General features: G+C 62.5%; 2 protein-coding genes across 3 annotated transcripts; one reads left to right on the top strand and one right to left on the bottom strand.

Annotated features, from left to right (window-relative positions):
- Positions 1-221: 221 nt before the first annotated feature.
- Positions 222-8,038, top strand: LOC112428027 (skin secretory protein xP2-like). The gene is made up of 7 exons (XM_071078934.1): positions 222-401; positions 486-511; positions 941-1,036; positions 1,969-2,468; positions 2,968-3,477; positions 4,141-4,368; positions 6,553-8,038. Exons 1-7 carry the CDS (start codon positions 222-224, stop codon positions 6,708-6,710), a joined length of 1,698 nt encoding a protein of 565 aa, XP_070935035.1. The 3' UTR covers positions 6,711-8,038.
- Positions 8,039-10,167: 2,129 nt separating this feature from the next.
- Positions 10,168-21,892, bottom strand: LOC105489770 (cysteine rich with EGF like domains 2). Of its 2 annotated transcripts, XM_071080784.1 has the most exons (11): positions 21,627-21,873; positions 21,143-21,225; positions 20,620-20,730; positions 20,213-20,304; positions 18,715-18,891; positions 18,071-18,206; positions 17,817-17,917; positions 15,115-15,198; positions 14,007-14,102; positions 12,621-12,761; positions 10,168-10,437 (listed from the first exon to the last, which is right to left on the bottom strand). In XM_071080784.1, the coding sequence occupies exons 1-11, from the start codon at positions 21,753-21,755 to the stop codon at positions 10,388-10,390; spliced, it is 1,200 nt and encodes a 399-aa protein (XP_070936885.1). In that variant the 5' UTR covers positions 21,756-21,873; the 3' UTR covers positions 10,168-10,387. The 2 variants fall into 2 exon arrangements, with proteins under 2 accessions (XP_070936885.1, XP_011753158.2); XM_011754856.3 differs by lacking the exon at positions 18,071-18,206 and having other exon boundaries at positions 17,817-17,912; positions 21,627-21,892.
- Positions 21,893-22,047: the final 155 nt, after the last annotated feature.

Raw genomic sequence — 22,047 nt, 5'->3', positions numbered from 1 at the left:
TGGCCCCTGCCCCAGGCGCCTGCTCCATGTCTGGCACTGCCCTTCCCTGTGTGGGGCACGGGTCCCCACTCCTTGGGTCTCAGCTCCCAGGCTGCCCTCCCAGGCCCTCCGAGGACACCCCGTGGGTGTTTGTCCCTGTGTGACTGGGGCACCACATACAGCAGGATGTGCTGAGGCTGTACGCCTGGGCCCCACAGTCAGACGGATAGACAGAAACGTGGATGGACAGACCGGCAGCTGGTGGCCAGCGCAGGCTGCCGAGAATTGGCGGAAGTGGGGCGGGTGGCCGGCGGGCGGCCTGGCAGATCCTGGAAATCCTCGCTTCCTGTTTTCCCAACAAAGGGCCTCTGTCCCCCCAGGAAGGCCACGGGCTGGCGGCAGTGGACAGACATTCCTTTTCCGTAAACAGGATTGTTTTCCTTTTCTCCTCTGGACACAATAACAGCAGCCCCCATGCCCCCCATCCTGTCTCCTGTCACCACCAGCCACGGAGCCTGGACATTGTGGACGGGTAGGGGGTCCACAGAGCAGGCTCTCCTGGACCAGTTGCCCATCCTGTCACCCTGGGAGTGGGAGTCACAGTGGGGGTCACAGCCTTGTTGACAGCAATGAGGCCTCCAGGGCAAGGAGTAGGAATGCAGTGACGTCTGCCCCACAGGGCAGGTGGGAGGCTGGACCAGCCTTGGGCTGGGGGACCCTGTGAGCCTCATGGCCCGAGGCGGCAGTGCTTGGGGCAGAGGCCAGGCTTGGTTCTCTGCAGGGGCTGGGCCTCCCTCCAGGTGGACCTCCCCCCAGGCTGGCTTTGGGCAAATACGTTTGACTTCCAGAAGCCTCAGAGTAGGACCCAGGAGTAGCTAGAAGCCCCCAGGGGACTCTGGGCAGTGGCGGGAGGAGCAAAGAAAAAGCCTCCAGAGCCATTCGGAGCCCTCCCCTGCCGCAGGAGACCCTGTGAGGGCTGCAGGGACAGCCTGGATCTGTTCAGTGCAGATGGCGTGGAGGGGCAGGAGTGGCACAGTTCCTGTGTGCACGGCTCTGAGTGAGTGCAAGTGTGGCTGCTGTGCTCACCCAGGCAGCGGGGCCTGAATGGGCCTGTGTGAGGGGCTGGGGCTATTTATAGCCGCTTCTAGCCCAGGGAGCTATTAATAGCCAGGGTTGAGGGGGACGGACAATGTCTCCTGCTGGCCGCTGCCTGTGGGTGGGGTGGGGGTGGGTGCCATTCTGCGCCTGGAGACACCCGGGGCTGGTACGCCAGCCCCCACCCCAGGCTGCGGCACAAGGGCCACTGTTATCTGGTCAGCAGCTGAGCCAGGGGTCTGCATTCACCTGGGACAGCAGGCTGGGGGTACACCAGGCTAGAGCCCCCACCCCACTCTCCCCAGAGGCCATTCTGCAGCCACACTGACCCTGAGGATGGATGGTGGGCGTGTAAGCTGGCAGCAGCAGGGCACCCGGGATGGAGAGGGACGCTGAGACCAGGACCCCCATATCTGGTTCTCAGATTCCAGCGTGGGGAAGGGGTAAGAAAGCGCTGTGGGGACCATACAGCCACAGCGAGAAGTGGATTTGAGAGAGGCTGGCCCTGCAGGCCCCCCAACCTGCCTCTGGCAGGATAACCAGGTGTCCCTGAAGTAAACAGGTGAACTGAGGCCAAATCAGATAGGCCTTGGAGCCACTGGAGAGGTGTGGATGGAGTGGTGTGGGTGGAGGGCTGTGGGTGGAGGAGGAGAGCCCTGCCGGAATTCAGGCTGGTGGGTGGGCCTGGCAACAGGTAGCCTCATAGCCCCCTGTCCTGGCTGAGGCTCGTTCCCTCTGATCATTTTTGAAAAAAAAAAACAAAACAAAAACAGGTGGCGCCCAGCTTGTACAAAGATCCCGACCTCACGAAGGGTGAAGCGTGACCTGGGCGGGCCGGAGGCACCCCTCCAGGCCTTGGCTGCACCCGGCTCCCTGTGCCACACGCGTCCCCAGCATCAAGGGGCGCACCCCCCCACCTCTCCCTAAGCCCAGCCAGGCTGCAGAAAAAAACAGGAGAGCTCGGAGGCCCCGCCAGGCGTCCTGTGGGCCGGCTGTGTCCAGAGCCCACTGCCGGGCCTGGGGGATCTGGGCACGCAGGTCCTGGCTTCCACCCCTGGGGATGTTCGGCGGCGGCGGCGGCGCTCTTGCGTCTCATTCAGCGCCTCCTTCCGCGGGGCCTCCTTTCCCTCGGGGAGTCCCCGCCCGCGGGGCCGTGACTAAGCGAAGTCACCTGCCGCCAAGGGCTTTCCAAGAAGGTCAAGGCCAACCGCGCTCCGGCCCACGCCCCAGAACTCGGGCTGTGCCCTCACGGCCATCGTCCTGCGCATCGTCATTGCGCCCGCAGGGGTTTCCCAGCGACGAGGAGCGCGGGGGCGGAGAGGCGGGGGAGGAGCGCGGGCGGGTCCCTGTGGGGCTGGGCACGGGCTGCAGGTCCCCAACCCTGCTCACCCCAGGCCCCACACCCTCCACCCCTGCTAACCCCAGGCCCCACCCCCTCCACTCCTGCTTCTCTCGGACCCCCACCCTCCCCTCCGCCCCCACCCCTGCTCACCCCAGGCCCCACACCCCCCACCCCTGCTTCTCCTGGACCCGCAGCCTCCCCTCCTCCCCAATCCCTGCTCCTCACAGACCCCCCACCCTCCCCTCCGCCCCCACCCCTGCTCCTCCCAGACCCCCACCCTCCCCTCCGCCCCAACCCCTGCTCCTTCTGAACCCCCCCTCACTCTCCCCTTTGCCCCACCCCTGCTCCTCGCAGATCCCCACCCTCCCATCCGCCCGCATTCCTGCTCCTCCCGGACCCCCACCCCTCCCCTCTGCCCTTACTCCTCCCGGACCCCCACCCTCCACTCCGCTCCCACCCTGCTCCTCTCCGCTCCCCCACTTCCCCCCGCGCCCTCCGCCCCCAACACCTGCTCCTTCCCAGACCTTTATCCCCCTGTCCCAGTCCCTGAGCCCGTCTCTGCCCCAGTCTCCCTCTACACTGCACCCCGGCGCCTCCATTGCGTCCCCTCCCCCGACCTCCTCGTGGCACCCCCATCTGCTCCCCGCCTCCTCTAGCCGGGGAAAGGCCAGCTGACGCTTCCGGCACCGCCCCTTTCCCGGCAGGGCCGCGCCCCGAGCTTCCCGCCCGCGGGAGCAACACCGCCCCCGCGCCCCACCCCTCGCCCCGCCGCCCGCCGGGGTCTCCCAAGCCCGCTCTGCGCAGGGCGGGGTTCTTCCTCTGCAGCGGGCAGACCGTGGACCGGGGCGCCGGACAGAGGCTGGAGGGGGGCCTAGGTGGGGGGAATCCCCGGTGGCTGTCCGCTCCCCACCCCCACCGCGGCCACCAGTCACCGATCCCAGGCGGGACCCGGAGGCTTGCGGGTGACTCTCGAGTGGTGGCCGCCCTGTGGCCCAGAGAGCCCGGTCGCAGGCGGGTGGGTGAGCCCAGAAGGACGCTGGCCCTGGACTGCTGTTTGAGGGGTAAGGGACCAGGTACCCCTCCCTGGCTCTGGGGGGGATCCTCCCAAAGTCCAGACTGTGGGGAGAGCGGACCCTGCTCGCGGCTGGGAAAGGTCTCTCCGGAAGGATCCCCCGGGAGTGGGTGGAGGTGGTCTCTGGAGAGGTGGGTGCCCTGCAGCCCCCTCAGGCCAGGCCTGGCTCCTCACTGGTGCAGAGCAGCCGGCTTGGGGTTTGGGAAGACCCCAGCCCCAGGGAGGCGGGGAGGGGCACTGGGCCTGGAGGGGGTGTGTGTGGCTTGAGAGCAGGCGGCCCCACCAGCCACATCACAGCAACCCTTTCTGGCCCCCGACGCCGTCCCCCACTCTCCTGCAGTACCTGGTCCCTTCCAACCCCCCACCCCCCAGGGCCCACCTGGCACAGGCTCAGTCCACACCCACGTGCTGGCCATGGGCACATGGGGAGGACGGCAGGGCCACTGGGCCAGGGCCCCCCACCCTGAGTCGCGCCAGTGATGACCACCTGTCCCAGGTGGCAGGCAGCTTCCCCACCCCAGGCCTGCAGGGGCCTGGGAATCTGAAAAGGGACAGAGCCGGAGCAGGGGGGCTGAGGAAGCAGTGGGGAGCAGGCTGAGGAGGGCACCCCGCTGAAGGTCATACCCTCTGAGTAACACTCTGGGGGCCAAAGGCCCAGCCCCCTCCTCACAGCTCAGCACGCTGGAGCAGTCTCAGGCTGCCTCACCTCACCCAGCCCCTGGGTCAGCTGAGGACATGGCTGAGGCGCTGCGGCCGCCTGCCGCTCTGGAGCCAGCCACAGACAGGCAGCGCCAGGGAGGTGTGCAGGCAAAGGCTCTCGCTCTGTCCAGCGGGCACCACTGGCAGTGGACGGCGACGGGGAGGGGCCTGCACTCTTGTGGTGAGTGAGCCTGGGGTGAGAGTCCGGGGGACACAACCTTGAGAACAGTGTCCTAGGTGGGCTGCTGGTGCCCGCCCCTGAAGTTCTGGAAAAGCAACAGAAGACTGCATGGAGAGGCCCGGAGAACACGCACAGACTCGGTGGCCAAAGGGGCCGGCTCCCAATAGGTGACCCTACCCCTGGGGTCTGCTGTGCTCGGGCCACGGTGCTGGCTGGGAAGAAACAGGACGTCTCCAAACCGTGCCTTCTCTGTGGGAGAGGCCGGCCCCCTCTCCCAGCTCCCCAGGACCTGCCCGAGACCCTCCTGGGATTAAGTTGCAGTGTATCCTGGTGGGGATGTGCTGGCCCAGTGACAAAGGGGCCACGGCCTGAAGGAACCCAGGACCCGCAGCTGTGCCCAGCCAGATAAGCTGCGTGGGGTGGATGGTGGAGAGCTTGTGGGTTGTGGATCCTTTTCTGAGGACGAGGACCCCAGGAGGCGGTGTCCTCTGCTGCTCTGTTTCACGGTTCAGAGGCTCCTGGAGCGCGGGACACACGTGAAGAGGGGTGAATGTCAGAGCAGCCACTGCAGACGGGGGCTGAAAGGCCTGTGACACCACGGAGCCCGCCGTCCTCTGGAACTGAGAGCAGGGGACGGTCACAGCACTGGACTGGCTGACAGGGACAGGGGTGGCAGCCAGGCGGCAGCGTTTGACCATCAGTGGCTGTGGAGGCAGCTCTAATTAGAGTTGCAGGGCTGGAGCGGGGCCAAGGGCCAGAGCCGCGTGGGGTTGTGGAGGTAACTGGTAGAACACCATGTTCCTAGGAGAGGGACAGGCAGCCCACAAGAGACTGCTCAGCTTGTTGGAGCAGAAGAAATCAGGGTTGTGTGATGGGGAGGCCAAGGGCACTCTCTCCAATAAAAAGTCATGGCCAGTAGCGGTGGCTCAAGCCAGAAATCGCAGCATTTTGCAAGGCCGAGGCAGGTGGATCACCTTGAGATCGGGAGTTCAAGACCAGCCTGCTCAACATAGTGAAACCCCATCTCTACTAAAAATACAACAATTAGCTGGGCATGGTGGCAGGTGCCTGTAATCTCAGCTACTCAGGAAGCTGAGGCAGGAGAATTGCTTGAATCTGGGAGGTGTTGCAGTGAGCTGAGATTGCGCCACTGCACTCTAGCCTGGGCAACACAGAGAGACTGTCTCAAAAATAAGTAAATAAGGCTGGGCGTGGTGGCTCACACTTGTAATCCTAGCACTTTAGGAGGCTGAAGTGGGCAGATCACGAGGTCAGGAGTTCAAGATCAGCCTGACCAACATGGTGAAACCCCATATCTACAAAAAATACAAAAATTAGCTGGGCGTGGTGGTGCATGCCTGTAATTCCAGCTACTTGGGAGGCTGAGGCAGGAGAATTGCTTGAACCCAGGAGGTGGAGGCTGCAGTGAGCCGAGATTGTGCTACTGCACTCCAGCCTGGGTGACAGAGTGAGACTCTGTCTCAAAAATAAATAAATAGGGTCGGGCGCAGTGGCTCACGCCTGTAATCCCAGCACTTTGGGAGGCAGAGGCGAGCAGAGCACGAGGTCAGGAGATTGAGACCATCCTGGCCAACACGGTGAAACCCCGTATCTACTAAAAATGCAAAAAATTAGTGGGGCATGGTGGTGGGCGCCTGTGGTCCCAGCTACTTGGGAGGCTGAGACAGGAGAATAGCGTGAACCTGGGAGGTGGAGCTTGCAGTGAGCCAAGATCATGCCACTGCACTCCAGCCTGGGCAACAGAGCCAGACTCTGTTTCTCTCTCTCTCTGTATATATATATATATACACACACACACATATATATACGTGTATATATACACACACATATATATATGTCATGACGCTGCCCAGTTTCTAGACCTGAGTGGGTTTCTGACCCAGAGAACAGTCACCGAAGTGAAGGCTGAGTCCCTCAGAGGAAGATGTGCAACACCAGTTATTTTGGACTGTTGCAAAAATAACCCAGCTAGATGCGGTGCCTTTGCTAGAGAGGGTTCCCCAGCCTGCCCAGGTGTGCGGTGAGGCCGCTGCTGGGTGCGCATTCTTCTCCATCTGCTGCCTGGCAGGAAGATCAGTCACACTGCCTTGGAACTCAAAACAGGAAACAGCCAGTTCCTCCCAGAGCTATGGGCTATGGTAACATTCCTGCCTCTCTCCCAAGAATCCAGAGACCGGCACCAGCTGAATGAATGTCCCCAGGACGTCACACTGGCCCCCTCTATCGATGGCCCTGTGCTAATGAGACCAGATGAGCAAGACGTGGTGAGCACACTGGCCCTCCTGAGTGAGAGAATCCCCTCCAAAGTAGAGGACAGATAAGTGACTGCCTCTCGCAGTCCCTGCCAGGACACACAGCACCTGAAGGCTTCTGGGAGCTTGAAGAGCATATTCCACATTTGGGGACTCTGTTCCAACCCAATACTGGGGGACATGAAAGGACAGCTCTGAATAGGCACAGAGCAGAACCAGCTCTACCGCCGTCCAAGCCCAGCTCCATGTCCTGGTTGCTACTTAACAATCTGACCCTGCAGACCAAAGGCACGGGTGGTAAGGGGTGGGAGTTTAAAGTCAAGTGCCCATGGAAGACCCTAACCACAGGCAAGTGCAGAGGAGGGCCGTGCTATCCGCAGTGGGTGTTGCGTGCCTGCATCGAGGACTCTTGCCGTGGTTCTGGGCCCCTGCGGAGATGCACGGTCTGGCCATGGGATGCCCCATGGGTGTGTCTCTGCCTTGCTCGCTGTCACTGGCTCTTAGACCTGCCCCATCATGAGGCTGAGCAGGCAGCGGTCGTCTTCAGGGGGATGTGGTACATCCAGGACAGCAGGAGGCGGCACGCATAGGTTGTCCCGGCCTGTGCGGACCCCACCCCATGATTCGTGTTCCCAGAGCAGACCCACATTCATACCATTGCCGCCTCCCTGTCTAACACAGCTTGGCTGAGGTCCAGGCCACTGTCCAGGACTGCCCTGAGCGTCTGTCCGCCTTGGTGTCAGCGGGAGCTGGCTCGTCCTCTGGTGGGGGCCGTCCTCTGTGGCAAGGTGTCCTGTGCCCTGGTGGGAGCACTCCTCACCAGGTCGTGACAACCCACAGCACCTCCAGAGGTGGTCCCCTGTCCCCTGGGGGACATGACAGCTGCCTATTGAGAACCGCTGAACATCTCACAGAACATCTCATCCTGCGGATCCCGCCCAGTGTCTGTTGCATTTGACCAAGGGACGCGTTTACAGCAAAGTCAGGGGTGGGCTTGACCGAGGGCATTTCTAGAAGCTTCTAGCCTGACAAGGCATGCCCTGTGGGGATGGAAGCCACCCCCAGGACCTGTGTATGCGCCAAAGCAAGATGCTGGGGTCTGGGAACCAAAGTGGAGGCCCTCTAGGCCCTGCAGTCCCCAGTCCCGGCTCCCACAGGGTGGGGCTCCCCCAGGGCTATGGCAGAGTCTCTGCCTGGGCCCAGAAGGACAGCGGAGGTCCACAGTTCACCCCAACCTCACTCTTCCAAGTTCCCCTTTTAGAAAGAGGCCCTGGCAGCGCAGAGGTGCGACGGGGCAGGTGCAGTGGACAGGAGCCGGCCAAGTCCCGGGATCCGAGCCGGGCAGTGCGGTCCCACAGCGCCACCTGTCGGCCACGCGCGCCCAGGTCCTCTGCCGGGCCGGGCGGGAGCGCGTGTGCGGCCCCGCGGTCCGCCAGCTGGGCCCGGGCAGGGGTCGCAGTCTGAGGCTGGGTCCGCTGCGTCGGGCGGGAGCTGGCGGGGCGCGGGCGGCACCGCGTGGGGAGGGGCGGGCCAGAGTCCCCCCCAGGAGGCGGCGCTCCCGGTCCCAGCTCCAACCCCAGCCCCGCAGGCGCCCCTCGAGCACCTGGGCAGGTGGACCCCAGCCCCACGGTCCCAAGGACCCTGCCTACGCTCTCGCCCCTGCCCCGGCCCCGCTCTGCCCGCGGGGTCGTCCCCCATTCCTGCTCAACCGCCCCCGCCAGCCCCCGTCCCCCGTGTCCTACGGGGACCCCTCCTGGCTGGCCCCGATCCCCGCTGAGGACTCCCTAGAGTTCACTGGCGACAAGGTGGAAACTGGGGTCGTCTCTGCTGCGCGCCCGGGATCCTGCTCCCAGCGTCCGGAACCGGGGCCCCTGGCCTGTACACCTCCTGTCCTTGACGCCCCCAGCCTGGACATGGGGGTCAGTAGTACCAGGACGGTGCATGGTCAGGGGAGGGGAACTAGGGCAGGAGCAGGACAGAGGTATCGGCTGAAAGGTAGGGCAGGGGTCCCAGACCCGGCTGCAGTCCTACCTGATTGATGGCGGCTTCACAAGGCTGAGCGGGGCAGGGACGTGAGGGACATGGGAGACGCCTGTCTGCGCACGTGGGGGTGCACAAGGTGGCCCTGGGCCAGCCCCTGCCTGGGTCCTCCTCCCTGGCTGTGCCCTCTATTCCTCCCCCAGGTACCTCCCAGGGACCGGGCCTGCCTTCAGGGCTTCCCGCTGGGGTCACCTAGTTCCCGCCCACCCATGGGTAGCTCCACCCTCCCACAGGAGACTCAGGTGCTTGGCCCCCCAGGGCCTCAGCTGGTGTTCCCTACTTCCTTCCATGGCCATCCCTGTGGACTCTCTGCCATGCTCTGACCCCACTTTCTGAGTCCCCCAAGGGCCCACACAGCCCCCGCCCCTCTGGCCTCTGCCCTTGGTCTGCACAGCCGGGACGCCATCTCTAGGTGGTTCCACTGGCACGTGAAGCGGAGACTGCCTGAAAGGACTGAAGTGGACAAGAGCAGCCCCCATCTTGCCCAAGCTGAGCTGTGCCCCCTCCAGGGATTTGGGGTGCCCTGGCCTAGGGTTAGAGGGAGAAGGGGAGAGGCAGTGAGGCTGCTGAGTGCAACTGACTCAGGAAGAACCAGAGGCGAGATGCAGGGCCAGGCACCACTCACCACTCAGCCTGCCAAGTGGGCTGTGGCCGCCTCTGCCTGTCAGGGACCCACAGGGCAGAGTCCTACAGCAGGGCTCTTCCAATACCCAGGTAAGCATGACCACCTGGAGCCCAGTGAGCACAGGTGCACTGAGGTGGGGTTCATGGGCACAGAACAGTGTGGACATGGGGGTCAGTAGTGCCAGGACAGTGCACAGCCTGGGAAGGGGGGCCAGGGCAGGAGCAGGCCAGCCAGCCACCTACCCCTGGGGGACATCGGCACGGACAGGAGGGACGGCGTGACTGAGGAGTGGGTGAGGGGGACCAGGCCAAGTGGGAGGCCCAGGGAGGAAGCCATGGCCCCTCAGAGGGAGCTCCCAGTGTCTGCAACCTCTCACCTGCAGCCAGCTTTCTTCTTGGAGTGTCTTCATTCCCAGGTGAGGAACAGGCAGGCCCTGGGGTTTGTGATTGGCTGTTTCCTCCAGCGAAGCCCCCAAAGATGCCTTTCCTCTGCCCGAGGGTCCCTGCTTGTACATCCTTTGAATCACTGAAGAGGGGCCCATAGGTGGGACCCCTGAAACCCACCTGGTCACGTCTTTAGGTTCTCGCCCGAGGGAGGGGGAGGGGGAGGGGGAGGGGGAGGGCCCTCCCCTACTCCTCTCCTCCCCTACTCCTCTCCTCCCCTCCTTCCCTCCTCCTCTCCTCCCCCAAGCGGCACGTGAGTCCTGTTCAGGGACAGCAGAGCCACCAGCCCAGGACCAGACCTGCTGCCTCTGCAGACCTCGGCAGCCCTGGTCACCTCCTGGCTCTGGCAGGACAGGTGCAAACTCAGTGGTAAAGGTCTGTCCTGATTAATGAGACAAACCCATACCCGTTCTCCTGATTACCTTCAATGGTCAATTTTATTACAAAGAACTGTATCAAAATATACAAGTCTGTTTAAGAACCACCAAGAAATGCAGCTGTTTAAGGGCCAAATGAGAATCAACCATTAGAGACCAGGCAGCTTCTCCCTCCCGCTGTCCACTGCAGGGGACACATCCTCGGGGCCACATTTTCCACAGGACGTCCTTCTGAATAATTTAAAGGGCAAGTCTAGCACGTTACAGGTCTTCGTGGGCGGGCAGCTGTGTCGGGCTTTCTTCTGTGGCTTCTGTCAGAAAACAAGCACAGGTCGTCAAAGCTCGGCACGAAGGGCCCTGGGACGAGGCCTTTCCCGGGACAGCAGCAGGTGCAGGGACTGCTGTCCAGTCCTGGCTCAAGGCCCCAGACGCAGTGGTCCAAGGGCAGCTCGGAGACCCCCGGTTCCCCCCACAGCAGATGAGAGATGAGGCAGAAGGGATTTCAAAGCCGCCGCAATGCCTTGGGTGTGGAGGATGCGGAGATGGGAGCGGCAAGGGGTTCCTTGCAGCCAGTAGAATGGGAGCCTGAGCAATGGTGGTGGGGGGAGGAGAAAGAGGGGACCCAGGGTGGTGGTAGGAGGGAGGGGCAAGAGGGGGCGGAGGGTGGGGGCGGAGGGTGGGGGGGAGGGAGGGGCAAGAAGGGACCAAGGGTGAGGGGAAGGAGGGGCAAGAGGGGACGGAGGGTGGGGGGGAGGGAGGGGCAAGAGGGGACCGAGGGTGGGGGGGAGGGAGAGGCAAGAGGGGACCGAGGGTGGGGGGGGAGGGAGGGGCAAGAGGGGACCAAGGGTGAGGGGAGGGAGGGGCAAGAGGGGACTGAAGGGGTGGCAGACAGCCTTGTCCTCTTGCCTGTCTGTCTCTGCCGACCCCTCAGTTCTCCTGTCTTGCTGTTGCTGTTTACTACGATGCTTCTAGAGGTGGAATTGCTTTTATTTGTCCTGCTCAGGAAACAGCTTCTGGAATCTGAATCCTGCCTTATTCATTCTGAAAAACCCTTAGCCAACATCTCCTTGAATGCTGCTTCTTTCCCACACTCTGTATTCTAGACTTCTGTGAGGACTGTTGTGGGCAGAGCTGTGCCCCCCAAAAGATGCTGAAGTCTTTACTCCCAGCACCCGGGATTGTGACCTTGTTTGGAAATAGGGTCTTTAGAGATGGCTAAGTTAACACGAGGGCATTAGTGACCGGTGTCCTTATGAAGAGGGGAGGTTTGTAGACACCGCATGGGACTATGTGAAGACACGGGGAGCAGGTGGCGTCCCCAGGCAAGGACAGAGGCCCGGAACAGATGTGCCTGCCCAGCCTCCCAAGGAAGCAGCCTGCTTGCATCTGGGCCTCTGACTTCTGGCTCCAGATCTGTGAGAGGCACATTTCTGTTGCTGGAGACAGAGTCCCTGGTTCTCGGTAAGGCAGCTCCAGGAAACAGCATGGGGGACCTGCTTGCCCTTCATCACTTCCTGCCAGTCCCTGTCTCTGTGGCACCCTGGGCAGCTTCCCCAGATGACTTTTCCAGATCCTCAGCTGCCTCTTCTGTCTGCTCCTCCTTGCCTGCTGAGGTTTGAGGTTCAGAGACTTCCCTTTTCATCGCCTTAACTTCCGTGTGAGCTGTGAACCTGGGGCTTCATCCTCAGGAAGCCGGTACCTCTCTGTGCAAGTGTGCCCACACAGAGGTGTTATGCACCTGTCTTCCGGGAACCCCCCTCTCACTATCCCAAGGCCACTGTCTGTGTGGATTTCAGACCAAGCAGCCAGTCTACCTGCAAGCCCTGAGGTCCAGGGGAGGCAGCCCATGTTGGGGGAGCTCGTGTGGAGAGAGCCTGTGTGGAGGGAGCCTGTGTAGGGGTCAGTCTGTGTAGGGGGAGCCTGTGTGGGGGGCAGTCTGTGTGGAGGGAGCCTGTGTGGGGGGAGCCCGTGTGGAGGCGGCCCGTGTGGGGGGAGCCCGTGTGGAGGTAGTCTGTGTGGAGGGAGCCTGTGTGGAGGGAGCCCGTGTGAGGCGGCCCGTGTCGGGGGAGCCCGTGTGGAGGGGGCCCGTGTGGAGGGTAGTCTGTGTCGGGGGAGCCCGTGTGGAGGGGGCGCGTGTGGGGGGAGCCCGTGTGGGGGGAGCCTGTATGTGGGGAGCCCGTGTGGAGGGGGCCGTGTGGAGGGGGCCCGTGTGGGGGGAGCCCGTATGTGGGGAGCCCGTGTGGAGGGGGCCCGTGCGGGGGGAGCCCGTATGTGGGGAGCCCGTGTGGAGGGGGCCGTGTGGAGGGAGCCCGTGTGGAGGGAGCCCGTGTTGGGGGAGCCGTGTGGAGGGAGCCCGTGTGGATGGGGCCGTGTGGAGGGAGCCCGTGTGGATGGGGCCGTGTGGAGGGAGCCCGTGTGGGGGGAGCCGTGTGGAGGGGGCCGGTGGAGGGAGCCCGTGTGGAGGGAGCCGTGTGGAGGGGGCCGCGCCACTCACCAGCCTCTGCCGGCGGCACACAGGCATCTTCAGTTTCTTCGAAGCCGTCGGGACACACGCAGACGTAGCTCCCTGGAGTATTGTAGCAGTTTTCGTTTTTCCTCACACAAGCTTTTTCTGCTAGTGAGCACTCATCTACATCTAAAATTAAAAGACTCCGTTTTAATAATTACTCCACTTAGCAGATGTGCAGCAGACTGTGAAACTCATTCATTCAGATTCACTCACATAAAGAAAGCACAACGATGACAAACGTCATGTTACAGAAAGGAGCAAAGGTCAGGAAAGGCTTCAAGAGGGCAGAATTTCATGTCTCAAAGTTGGGCCCTCAACTGGTAGAAAATGCAGAGAGAGACCTCCAGGTGAGGCCAGAAGGCTGGCATGTGCCCAAGAAGCCCACTTTCTTTTTCGTTTTTTTTTTTTTTTTTGAGACAGAGTCTCGCTCTGTCAACCGGCTGGAGTGCGGTGGCGCGATCTCGGCTCACTGCAAGCTCCGCCTCCCGGGTTCCTGCCATTCTCCTGCCTCAGCCTCCCAAGTAGCTGGGACTACAGGCACCCGCCACTGCGCCCGGCTAATTTTTTTGTATTTTTTGTAGAGACGGGGTTTCACCGTGGTCTCGATCTCCTGACCTTGTGATCCGCCCGCCTCGGCCTCCCAAAGTGCTGGGATTACAGGTGTGAGCCACCGCGCCCGGCCTCTTTTCTTTTTTTTTGGAGACGGAGTCTCACTCTCGCCCAGGCTGGAGTGCAGTGGCGTGGTCTCAGCTCACTGCAAGCTCCGCCTCCTGGGTTCACTCCATTCTCCTGCCTCAGCCTCCCAAGTAGCTGGGACTACGGGTGCCCGCCACCACGCCTGGCTAAGTTTTTGTATTTTTAGTAGAGACGGGGTTTCACCGTGTTAGCCAGGATGGTCTCGATCTCCTGACCTCGTGATCCACCCGCCTCGGCCTCCCAAAGTGCTGGGATTACAGGCATGAGCCACCGCGCCTGGTCAGGAAGCCCAGTTTCTCCACCTGGATTCCAGCCACGCCCAGGCTCACCCAGGCAGCCCACAACCATGGCAGGCCTGGCCTTAAGCCTCGAGGCAAGCACCACCCAGGAGCTGGAGAGAAAGCAGAGGCTCTGGACCTGGGGAACAAGGCCACTGGGGAGAGGCTGGTGCAGCAGTGCCATCTACACCAGGGTCGGCCATGCAGAGCTCATCCCCCACCCCCACTGCTTCTGCATCTTGTGGACCTCAGGGTGAGTGCGCAGTGACCCTGGGGAGCTGCGTCTGCAGGACGGGTCTCAGCTGCTTCCCATCCCTGGCAGCACCTCCTGGGGCCATTCACATCATGGTCCCTTGGGAAGGGTCCACCTGCGTCCAGCACAGACCCCGTCACTGACCTGCACACTGTCCATGCTCCCTCGCGTAGCCGGGGATACACTCTTTACAGTTTCCTGGGCCTTCCCCTGTGCAGCCCACACAGCTGGAGTCACACTCTGCAACAGGGAGCCAGTGTCAGACCCCCACACGCCAGGGAGCTGGTGTCGGACCCCCACATGCCGGGGAGCCTCTAGCATGGGACCCCCACACACTGGTGAGCCTCTAGCATGGGACCCCCACATGCCGGGGAGCCGGCATCGGACCCCCACATGCCGGGGAGCTGGTGTCGGACCCCCACATGCTGGGGAGCCTCTAGCATGGGACCCCCACACGCCGGGGAGCCTCTAGCATGGGACCCCCACACGCCGGGGAGCCGGTGTCAGACCCCCACATGCTGGGGAGCCTCTAGCATGGGACCCCCACACGCCGGGGAGCCGGCGTTGGACCCCCACACGCCGGGGAGCCTCTAGCATGGCTTCCAGTGTAGTGGCTCACTGAGGGTCCTGCTGTCTGCACTCCCAACAGTGAAAACTGCCCGGGGCTGTCACAGAGGCTCCTTCCTACTGCTGGGACTGGGGATCGGCACAACTCTTCTGGGCACTATGGCCCTAAAAGACACATTTCCTTGACTGAGCGATTTGGAAATTAATCCAAAGAAAATCATAAGGAATGTGAAAAGTTTTACCTTCAAGAGTATTCACAGTTGATAACAGTTGAAAAATTGTTATGACGTAAATGTCCAGCAATAGACATTGTTTTAAACGTATGAAACAATGGCATGCTCCAAAATCATGAACATGATGGAGAAACCACAGGACACAGGACAAGCTGCTGGGTGAAAACACCGACAGGTGCTGTGGAAAATCACACAGGGCACGTTGTGGGGGCGCTGGGGGGCACGAGCAGGTGCGCTCTCCAGGGAACTCGTGGGTTTTTAATTTTCTTTAACTTACTTGAATTTTCTGATTTTCCTACAGCAAATACCTATGACTTATTTTGCCACACTAAGTGTTCTCAGAGCAGGCAGGAGGTATATAAGTGATGCTAAGAAGTCATAAATGAATGTTTACAAAGACAGCAATGAAACCCAGGAGGGACCCGGAGTGCAGGCCCGCCCGCTGGACCCACCTTCGCACGTGTAGGAGCCGTTGGCATTCTTACAGAACTGTGCAGCGCTGCAGGGGGGCGTCTCGGCCGCACACTCGTCCACGTCTGGAACAGAATGGCACAGCTGTGAGCGGCCCAGGACGGCCTGGCCAGGGAGCAGGAGGAATGATCATGGCCTGATACAGCCCACGGCCAGGACCGGCTGGGGAAGGGCAGGGAGGAGGGCAGCCCCTGGGGGGATCATCTCAAATGTCCTCCTCGGAGGTCCCACGTGGCAGGGGAGGGGATAAGGCGATGGCCAGGCCCTGTCCTTACAGAGTCAGTGCCAACTGTGGCAGGGGCCCCGTGAGGATGGTGATGCATCGCGTGAGGGTGAGACAGTGAGAGCCTCCACACCTCACGCCCCCACATCCCTCTCCCTTCTCCCCAGAGCTGTGGAACCTACCAGGGGCTGAGCTCCAATTTTTTTTTTTTTTTTTTTTTTTGAGACAGAGTCTCGCTCTTTTGACCGGGCTGGAGTTCAGTGGTGCGACCTTGGCTCACTGCAAGCTCTGCCTCCCAGGTTCACGCCATTCTCCTGCCCCAGCCTCCCGAGTGGCTGGGACTACAGGTGCCCGCCACCACGCCCGGCTAAGTTTTTGTATTTTTAGTAGAGATGGGGTTTCACTGTGTTAGCCAGGAGTGTCTCGATCTCCTGACCTCATGATCCACCTGCCTCAGCCTCCCAAAGTGCTGGGATTACAAGCGTGAGCCACCACACCCACTCGGCACCTGGACTGTGGGAAAGCCACAGCTAGTCCCAGACCCTCCCCATGAAGCCAGAGCCTTTGGCTTCTCCAGAGCTCAGAGGCGCTGCAGGGCTGGCTTTGTAAGTGCTGTGCCCATAGCCAGGCTGGCGGGAAGAGACACAGCTGAAGCAGGTGATGCCCACCATGTGGGGGACAGGGTGGGGTGAGCATAGCACAATGCTGGAGACGTCCAGACCTGGCACCACTTAGAACCTGGAGGCCTGTGTTAGGAGGTGACGTCCCCCTCCTGGCTGAGCACTGCCAGGCACAGAGCTGGCTTGTCACACTGGTGTGAGTAGGGGGCTGTACCTCTCGGACAGCAGGAGCTCGTGGGCAGCCCCCTGCCACCCTGAGCTTGCCGTCTGCGGGAAAAGGCAGTTTCCATTGCACATGCCAGCAGCACGGCCCTGCCCTTCTGCCTGCTCCCAGACCTGGCTGTGCCACTGTGCCCTGCCCTTTCCCACATCCCCCGGGACCCACCAGCCTCTGCCACCATGGGTGCAGCCAGGACCACCCTGATATGCCCCATCCGTGTGTCTTCTGAAACCCGCACAGAGGGATACAGCTGGCCCCTGCCGGCGGCCTCCCACCCAGGAACACACTCGGATGAGTTCCCAGGAGCTGTCGGCCGACTCGGGGCAGCTGGCACCACAGGTCCACAGCCCCAGGGCCACCTGACAGCAAGGACACTGTGGCCCCGATGCCTGCCCAGTCCAGAAGGTACGAAGGAAGTCCCATGATCCTTCCTGACCCGTGCATGGTGGGATCACAGGTGTGGGAGCCTAGGGGTCCCCTCAACGATCCCCCTCCCATGACCCAGAATGAGCAGAGATGGGGAGGGCTGTGAACCAGGAGCAGCTGGCAGGATGGGGACGCAGAGGCTGGGCAGAAGCGGACCTTGGGGAGCCCCCACCCCCGGACCCCTCCTCACCCACGCAGGCGCCCTCCTCCACCCCCGGACCCCTCCTCACCCACGCGGGCGCCCTCCTCCACCCCCGGACCCCTCCTCACCCACTGCGGGCGCCCTCCTCCACCCCCGGGCCCCTCCTCACCCACGCGGGCGCCCTCCTCCACCCCCGGGCCCCTCCTCACCCACGCGGGCGCCCTCCTCCACCCCCGGGCCCCTCCTCACCCACTGCGGGCGCCCTCCTCCACCCCCGGGCCCCTCCTCACCCACGCGGGCGCCCTCCTCCACCCCCGGGCCCCTCCTCACCCACGCGGGCGCCCTCCTCCACCCCCGGGCCCCTCCTCACCCACTGCGGGCGCCCTCCTCCACCCCCGGGCCCCTCCTCACCCACGCGGGGCGCCCTCCTCCACCCCCGGGCCCCTCCTCACCCACGCGGGCGCCCTCCTCCACCCCCGGGCCCCTCCTCACCCACGCGGGCGCCCTCCTCCACCCCCGGGCCCCTCCTCACCCACGCGGGCGCCCTCCTCCACCCCCGGGCCCCTCCTCACCCACGCGGGCGCCCTCCTCCACCCCCGGGCCCCTCCTCACCCACGCGGGCGCCCTCCTCCACCCCCGGGCCCCTCCTCACCCACGCGGGCGCCCTCCTCCACCCCCGGGCCCCTCCTCACCCACGCGGGCGCCCTCCTCCACCCCCGGGCCCCTCCTCACCCACGCGGGCGCCCTCCTCCACCCCCGGGCCCCTCCTCACCCACGCGGGCGCCCTCCTCCACCCCCGGGCCCCTCCTCACCCACGCGGGCGCCCTCCTCCACCCCCGGGCCCCTCCTCACCCACGCGGGCGCCCTCCTCCACCCCCGGGCCGCTCCTCACCCACGCGGGCGCCCTCCTCCACCCCCGGGCCGCTCCTCACCCACGCGGGCGCCCTCCTCCACCCCCGGGCCCCTCCTCACCCACGCGGGCGCCCTCCTCCACCCCCGGGCCGCTCCTCACCCACGCGGGCGCCCTCCTCCACCCCCGGGCCCCTCCTCACCCACGCAGGCGCCCTCATCCAGCACCCAGCCCACTTCGCACTCGCCGCAGTCTCTGTTGGTCGGGCCCGAGCACGTCTTGCAGGACTCGTCGCAGGCTGGAAGGCAAAGGCGGGCCTGGGTACGAACCCCCCTCTCAGGTAGCAGCTTGTTTAAAAGTGAGGAATTTAAGGGGAAAAAGCAACATGGGGTTTTCAGTGCCCATGAATTTAAAATTCTCAGCAAATCAGGACTCCAAGGAATTTTTAATAACCTGGAGAAGGCAGCTATCCGTACTCTGGAGCTGTAGCCTGGCTGGGTGTGCGTGTTCCGGATCCACACGTGCCCCATGCCATGCCAACATCCAAGAGACAGACGGCAAGGGGTGTAAGAACCAGAGAGGCCAGTCCTGACTGGCGATCCACAGGTCTGTCTGCCCAGAATAGCCTAGGGGGCTACCGGCCAACCATGCACTCATGTCCAAGATGTCAACACACCCAGAGTTTTCCTACGTATCAGTGACAACCAGGGAGAAAACGTCCTTTGGAAAGATGCCACTCATAATGGCCTGCAGGGATTTGACAGGTGCTGCTCTCCGGGCCGGTGCACGGCCCACATGGTACCTCCAGGACCTGTGCACTGTGTGGCCCATCACAACTCAAGGTCGGGGCAGACCTCGAACTAGAGAGGAAGGTGAGTAGCTTCTCCCTTCTGGGGGCTGTTATGGGACAGGAAGTGCCCCTAACAACCCCTGCCTCTATCTTCTGACGTTTTAATTCATCCTTCTGGGCCCCCGAAGCTTCCCTGGACATCCGGGGTTAGGATATCAGCAGGCCCCTGTTCCCATCTAGGCAGGCAGCTCCAGCAAGCGGCTGTTGTCATCCTGCCTCACCCCGGGGCCGGCCCAGGCGTAGCCCGTACCTGTGCAGACGCTGTGGGTCTCGTTCCGGAGCGAGCTGAAGTAGCCGTCCATGCAGTCAGTGCACAGTGGGCCCTGGTACCCCACGTGGCACCGGCAGGACCCGTCACCCTGTCTGCTGCCGTCTCCGCTGCAGTGGCCATTCCCGCTGCAGGGCCTCTGGGACCCACCCTGGCACGCTTTGGGGGACACAAAACCATGCTCAGAGTACACCTGGTGGTGACTGGTGGGGTATTCTCACACAGAGAGAACACACTGCACCCAAACCCTGTAGGATTCTGAGGACGTACATGAGCCTGCAGGCTTGGAGTGGGTGTTGGGGGAAACTGATTTCCTGGGGTCTGCAGGGCTGGCGGTGGATGGCCTGAGTGGAGCAAGCCACAGGCTCCTGGACTTCACTACGGCCACGTGCTGCATGATGACGTTTAGGTCAACAAGGGACCCTGCATGGCACAGCTGTCCCCTAAGATGATAATAAAGCTGAGCAGCTCCTATTGCCTAGTGACATCATGATACACCTTATTACCTGGTCTATGTTTAGATGTATTCAGGTGACACATTCTTACCACATGTCGCAATGGCCCACAGTACTCAGGACCCTCACGTGCCACGCGGGTGTACGGCCTGGGAGCAGTAGGCCCTGCCAGGCAGCCTAGGTGCGGAGCGGCTGCACCACCTAGGCGTGTGGAGTGCACTCTGCCATGTTGGCACCATGACAAAGTCGCCTAATGATGCATTTCTCAGAACATGCCTGGTCGTTATGCATGACTGCACTTTGTGTGGCTTTGGGCAGCCTCAGCTGAAACATGGTGATGGGGACACCGATGCATCAGGGGCGGAGACTGCAGGGAGAGTGGGAACATCAGCTGCAGCCTCCAGTGTTCGCCAGGGATAGACGCAGAGGCTGGCAGGAGGCTGAGGGGGGGCAGGTCAGGGGTCTAAACCTGAAACTTCTGCTACCTGATCCTGCTTGACCACGTGATTGCCTTTTATAAACGTTAAACCGTGGCTTCAGTTTCTGCACACTTCTTCACAGAAGAGCCCTGTCCTGCAGCACCCATTAAGGCTCAAGGCCGTGCACCCAGCCTGATAGACACCTACTGCCCTGGGCTCTCTGCAATGGCAGCCACAGAAGCCGTGGTGTGGTCCCCTCTGTGCACACAGGGAGAAGCCCCTGGGCAGGTCAGTCAGGACAGACTCTCAGGTGAGTGGACTCAGCTGTGAACAACCTGAGTCAGTGAACCCCTGAGTTAACAGCACAGCTGGGATGACATACTCAGTTTTACACTAAAGCGTGAGGTGAGTGGTGAGGCTGCAGCGGGAGGGTGCGAAGTGCTCCAAGTTGGGTTGGGGATGGGGGAGGCAGCCGTCCGGCAGGGTCCCAGACCCTACAGAAAGCTGAGGTCCCCCAGGTCCCCTCTGTGCTTTCATCCCCCAAGAATTGTGAGAGGAAGAGGGGAAGTGACGTAGGAGATGGGATTTCCCTAAGCAGAAACGCACCGAGACAGTCAGGACCGTAGGTTCCTGGAGAGCAGCACAGTTTCAGCGTCTTCACACAAAACCACTCGAATAAGTCAGGATACTCGTTCTTCCTGAGGATGGAGGAAAACATTCACTGAATCCCACCAGACACAGCTCTTTAAAACAAACATGCAGCTGAACATAACATAGGCTCTAGAGTATTGCAAGATCCAGGAAACAAGAGTCTAGGTGTGGACAGAGTCTTCTCGTTAATTTCCTGGTTTTGATCACTGACCCTGGTGATAAAAAACAGTAATGCAGGGGTAAGGTGGGTGCGAGGCAGGTGGGAGCTCCATACTGTTCCCGTATCTTTCTAAGTCTGAGGTTATTTCAAATTCTAAGTTGGAAAATAAAAAGTATCTTCTAAGAGGTTTTAAGGCACTCACAGCTGCAGCCACCAGGCCTCCAGGTGTTCCTCCTGTGCCTCCAGCATCTGGTTGCATTCGAAGTCGCTGCTCTCGCACAGCCCCTCCAGAATCTCCAGCAGGCGAATCTCGCTGAAACACAGGCCCACGCGGGCCCACGGTCAGCGCCACAAGCCAGTGAAGAAAAATCCGAACCAACACACCAGCCCGGGTGCAGGGGAGGGGGCCGGGATTCCAGGCAGAGAGAGTAAGGGGACCCCACTGTCAGGGGGCCAGGAGCGGTTCACACAAGTGGGGCTGGTGTTCCAGTTTACATTTTAAAAAGCCACTGTCTGTTGAGGGGGTAGGGACCAGAGCAGAAGCTGGAAGGCCAGAGAGGATCCAGCCATTAGTCCTCAGGCAGAAGCCAAGGCAACTCAGACAGGTGACTGGTGCCTCGGGGGCTGTTCTGTCTCCCTGTTATTAACACAGGCACCAAAGGCAGGACACGGCTTCCCAGGACAGGGTCAGGCCAAGACCCACAGGGCTGCTCCAGAGCGCCCACCTGGACTCATACTTGGACAGCGTCTTTTCCTCCCAAGCCGTGTTCCCGCCGCCAAAGTTCTTCTTTGCGGTGTCCACCAACCCCTGCGAGGAGACAGTGCCCATAGGGCTTGGTACCACCTGACCCCCCGCCCAGGGTGAGGGCGACCCCAGGTCGAGGGTGAGGGGACCCCAGGCCCACGGTGGGGTCAACCCTGGGTCCACGGCGGGGGTGGATCCTGGGTCAAGGGTGAGGGGGACTCCAGGACTACGGAGTGGCGACTCTGGATCGACGGTGGGGGGACCCCAGGCCCACGGTGGGGGCGACCCCGGATCCAGGGTGAGGGGGGCCCCAGGTCTAGGGTGAGGGGGACTTCGAATCCAGGGTGAGGGCGACCCTGGCTCCAGGGTGAGGGGGACCCCGGGCCCAAGGTGGGGCAACCCCGGATCCAGGGTGAGGTGGACCCCGGGCCCACGGTGGACGACCCCACCCGGCCCCTGCCCACCTGGTTAAACTTGTCCACCAGTCCCCGGCACCGCTGGCAGGGCGTCGGCTTCTTGGCGGCCTCCGGCGCGGGCAGCAGCAGCAGCAGAAGCGACAAGAGCCCCAGCGCGGCCGGGCGAGGCAGGCGCATGGCGGGTAGCACTGCGGGCAGACGCAGCCGGAGCTCCAGGTCCTGCGGCCGCGCGGCTCCGGCCTCTCGGCCGCCCACCCGCTCCCAGCCGCGCCGGCCGGTCCCCCTGGCTACTTGACGGTGCCGGCGAGGCCCCGCCCCGCTCGCCAGCCCCGAGCCGCTATTGGTCAGTGGGACCCGCCCCGGCCTGATGTGGACCAATCCGAGCTCGCCACGAGAGGCAACCAATGGGAAGGCCCCGGGTCAGCGTCCGCGGGGAAGCCGGGGGCGGGGCGTGCATGTCCAACCCCGC

Source organism: Macaca nemestrina, chromosome 15 (assembly GCF_043159975.1).
Source record: "Macaca nemestrina isolate mMacNem1 chromosome 15, mMacNem.hap1, whole genome shotgun sequence".
Lineage (NCBI taxonomy): Eukaryota > Metazoa > Chordata > Mammalia > Primates > Cercopithecidae > Macaca > Macaca nemestrina.
This window is presented reverse-complemented; position numbering and strand designations above follow the sequence as displayed.

Excerpts from the sequence above, each read along its gene's own strand:
- LOC105489770 (XM_071080784.1), bottom strand. The coding sequence starts at position 21,755 with ATGCGCCTGCCTCGCCCGGCCGCGCTGGGGCTCTTGTCGCTTCTGCTG. Across the intron at positions 17,918-18,070 it reads GTACGGATAGCTGCCTTCTC|TCCAGCCTGCGACGAGTCCT; the intron begins CAGGTTATTAAA and ends CCGCCTTTGCCT. Across the intron at positions 12,762-14,006 it reads GGAGCATGGACAGTGTGCAG|ATGTAGATGAGTGCTCACTA; the intron begins GTCAGTGACGGG and ends TTTTAATTTTAG.
- LOC112428027 (XM_071078934.1), top strand. The coding sequence starts at position 222 with ATGGACAGACCGGCAGCTGGTGGCCAGCGCAGGCTGCCGAGAATTGGC. Across the intron at positions 402-485 it reads TGGACAGACATTCCTTTTCC|CCACGGAGCCTGGACATTGT; the intron begins GTAAACAGGATT and ends TGTCACCACCAG. Across the intron at positions 3,478-4,140 it reads CCTGGACTGCTGTTTGAGGG|GCCCAGCCCCCTCCTCACAG; the intron begins GTAAGGGACCAG and ends TGGGGGCCAAAG.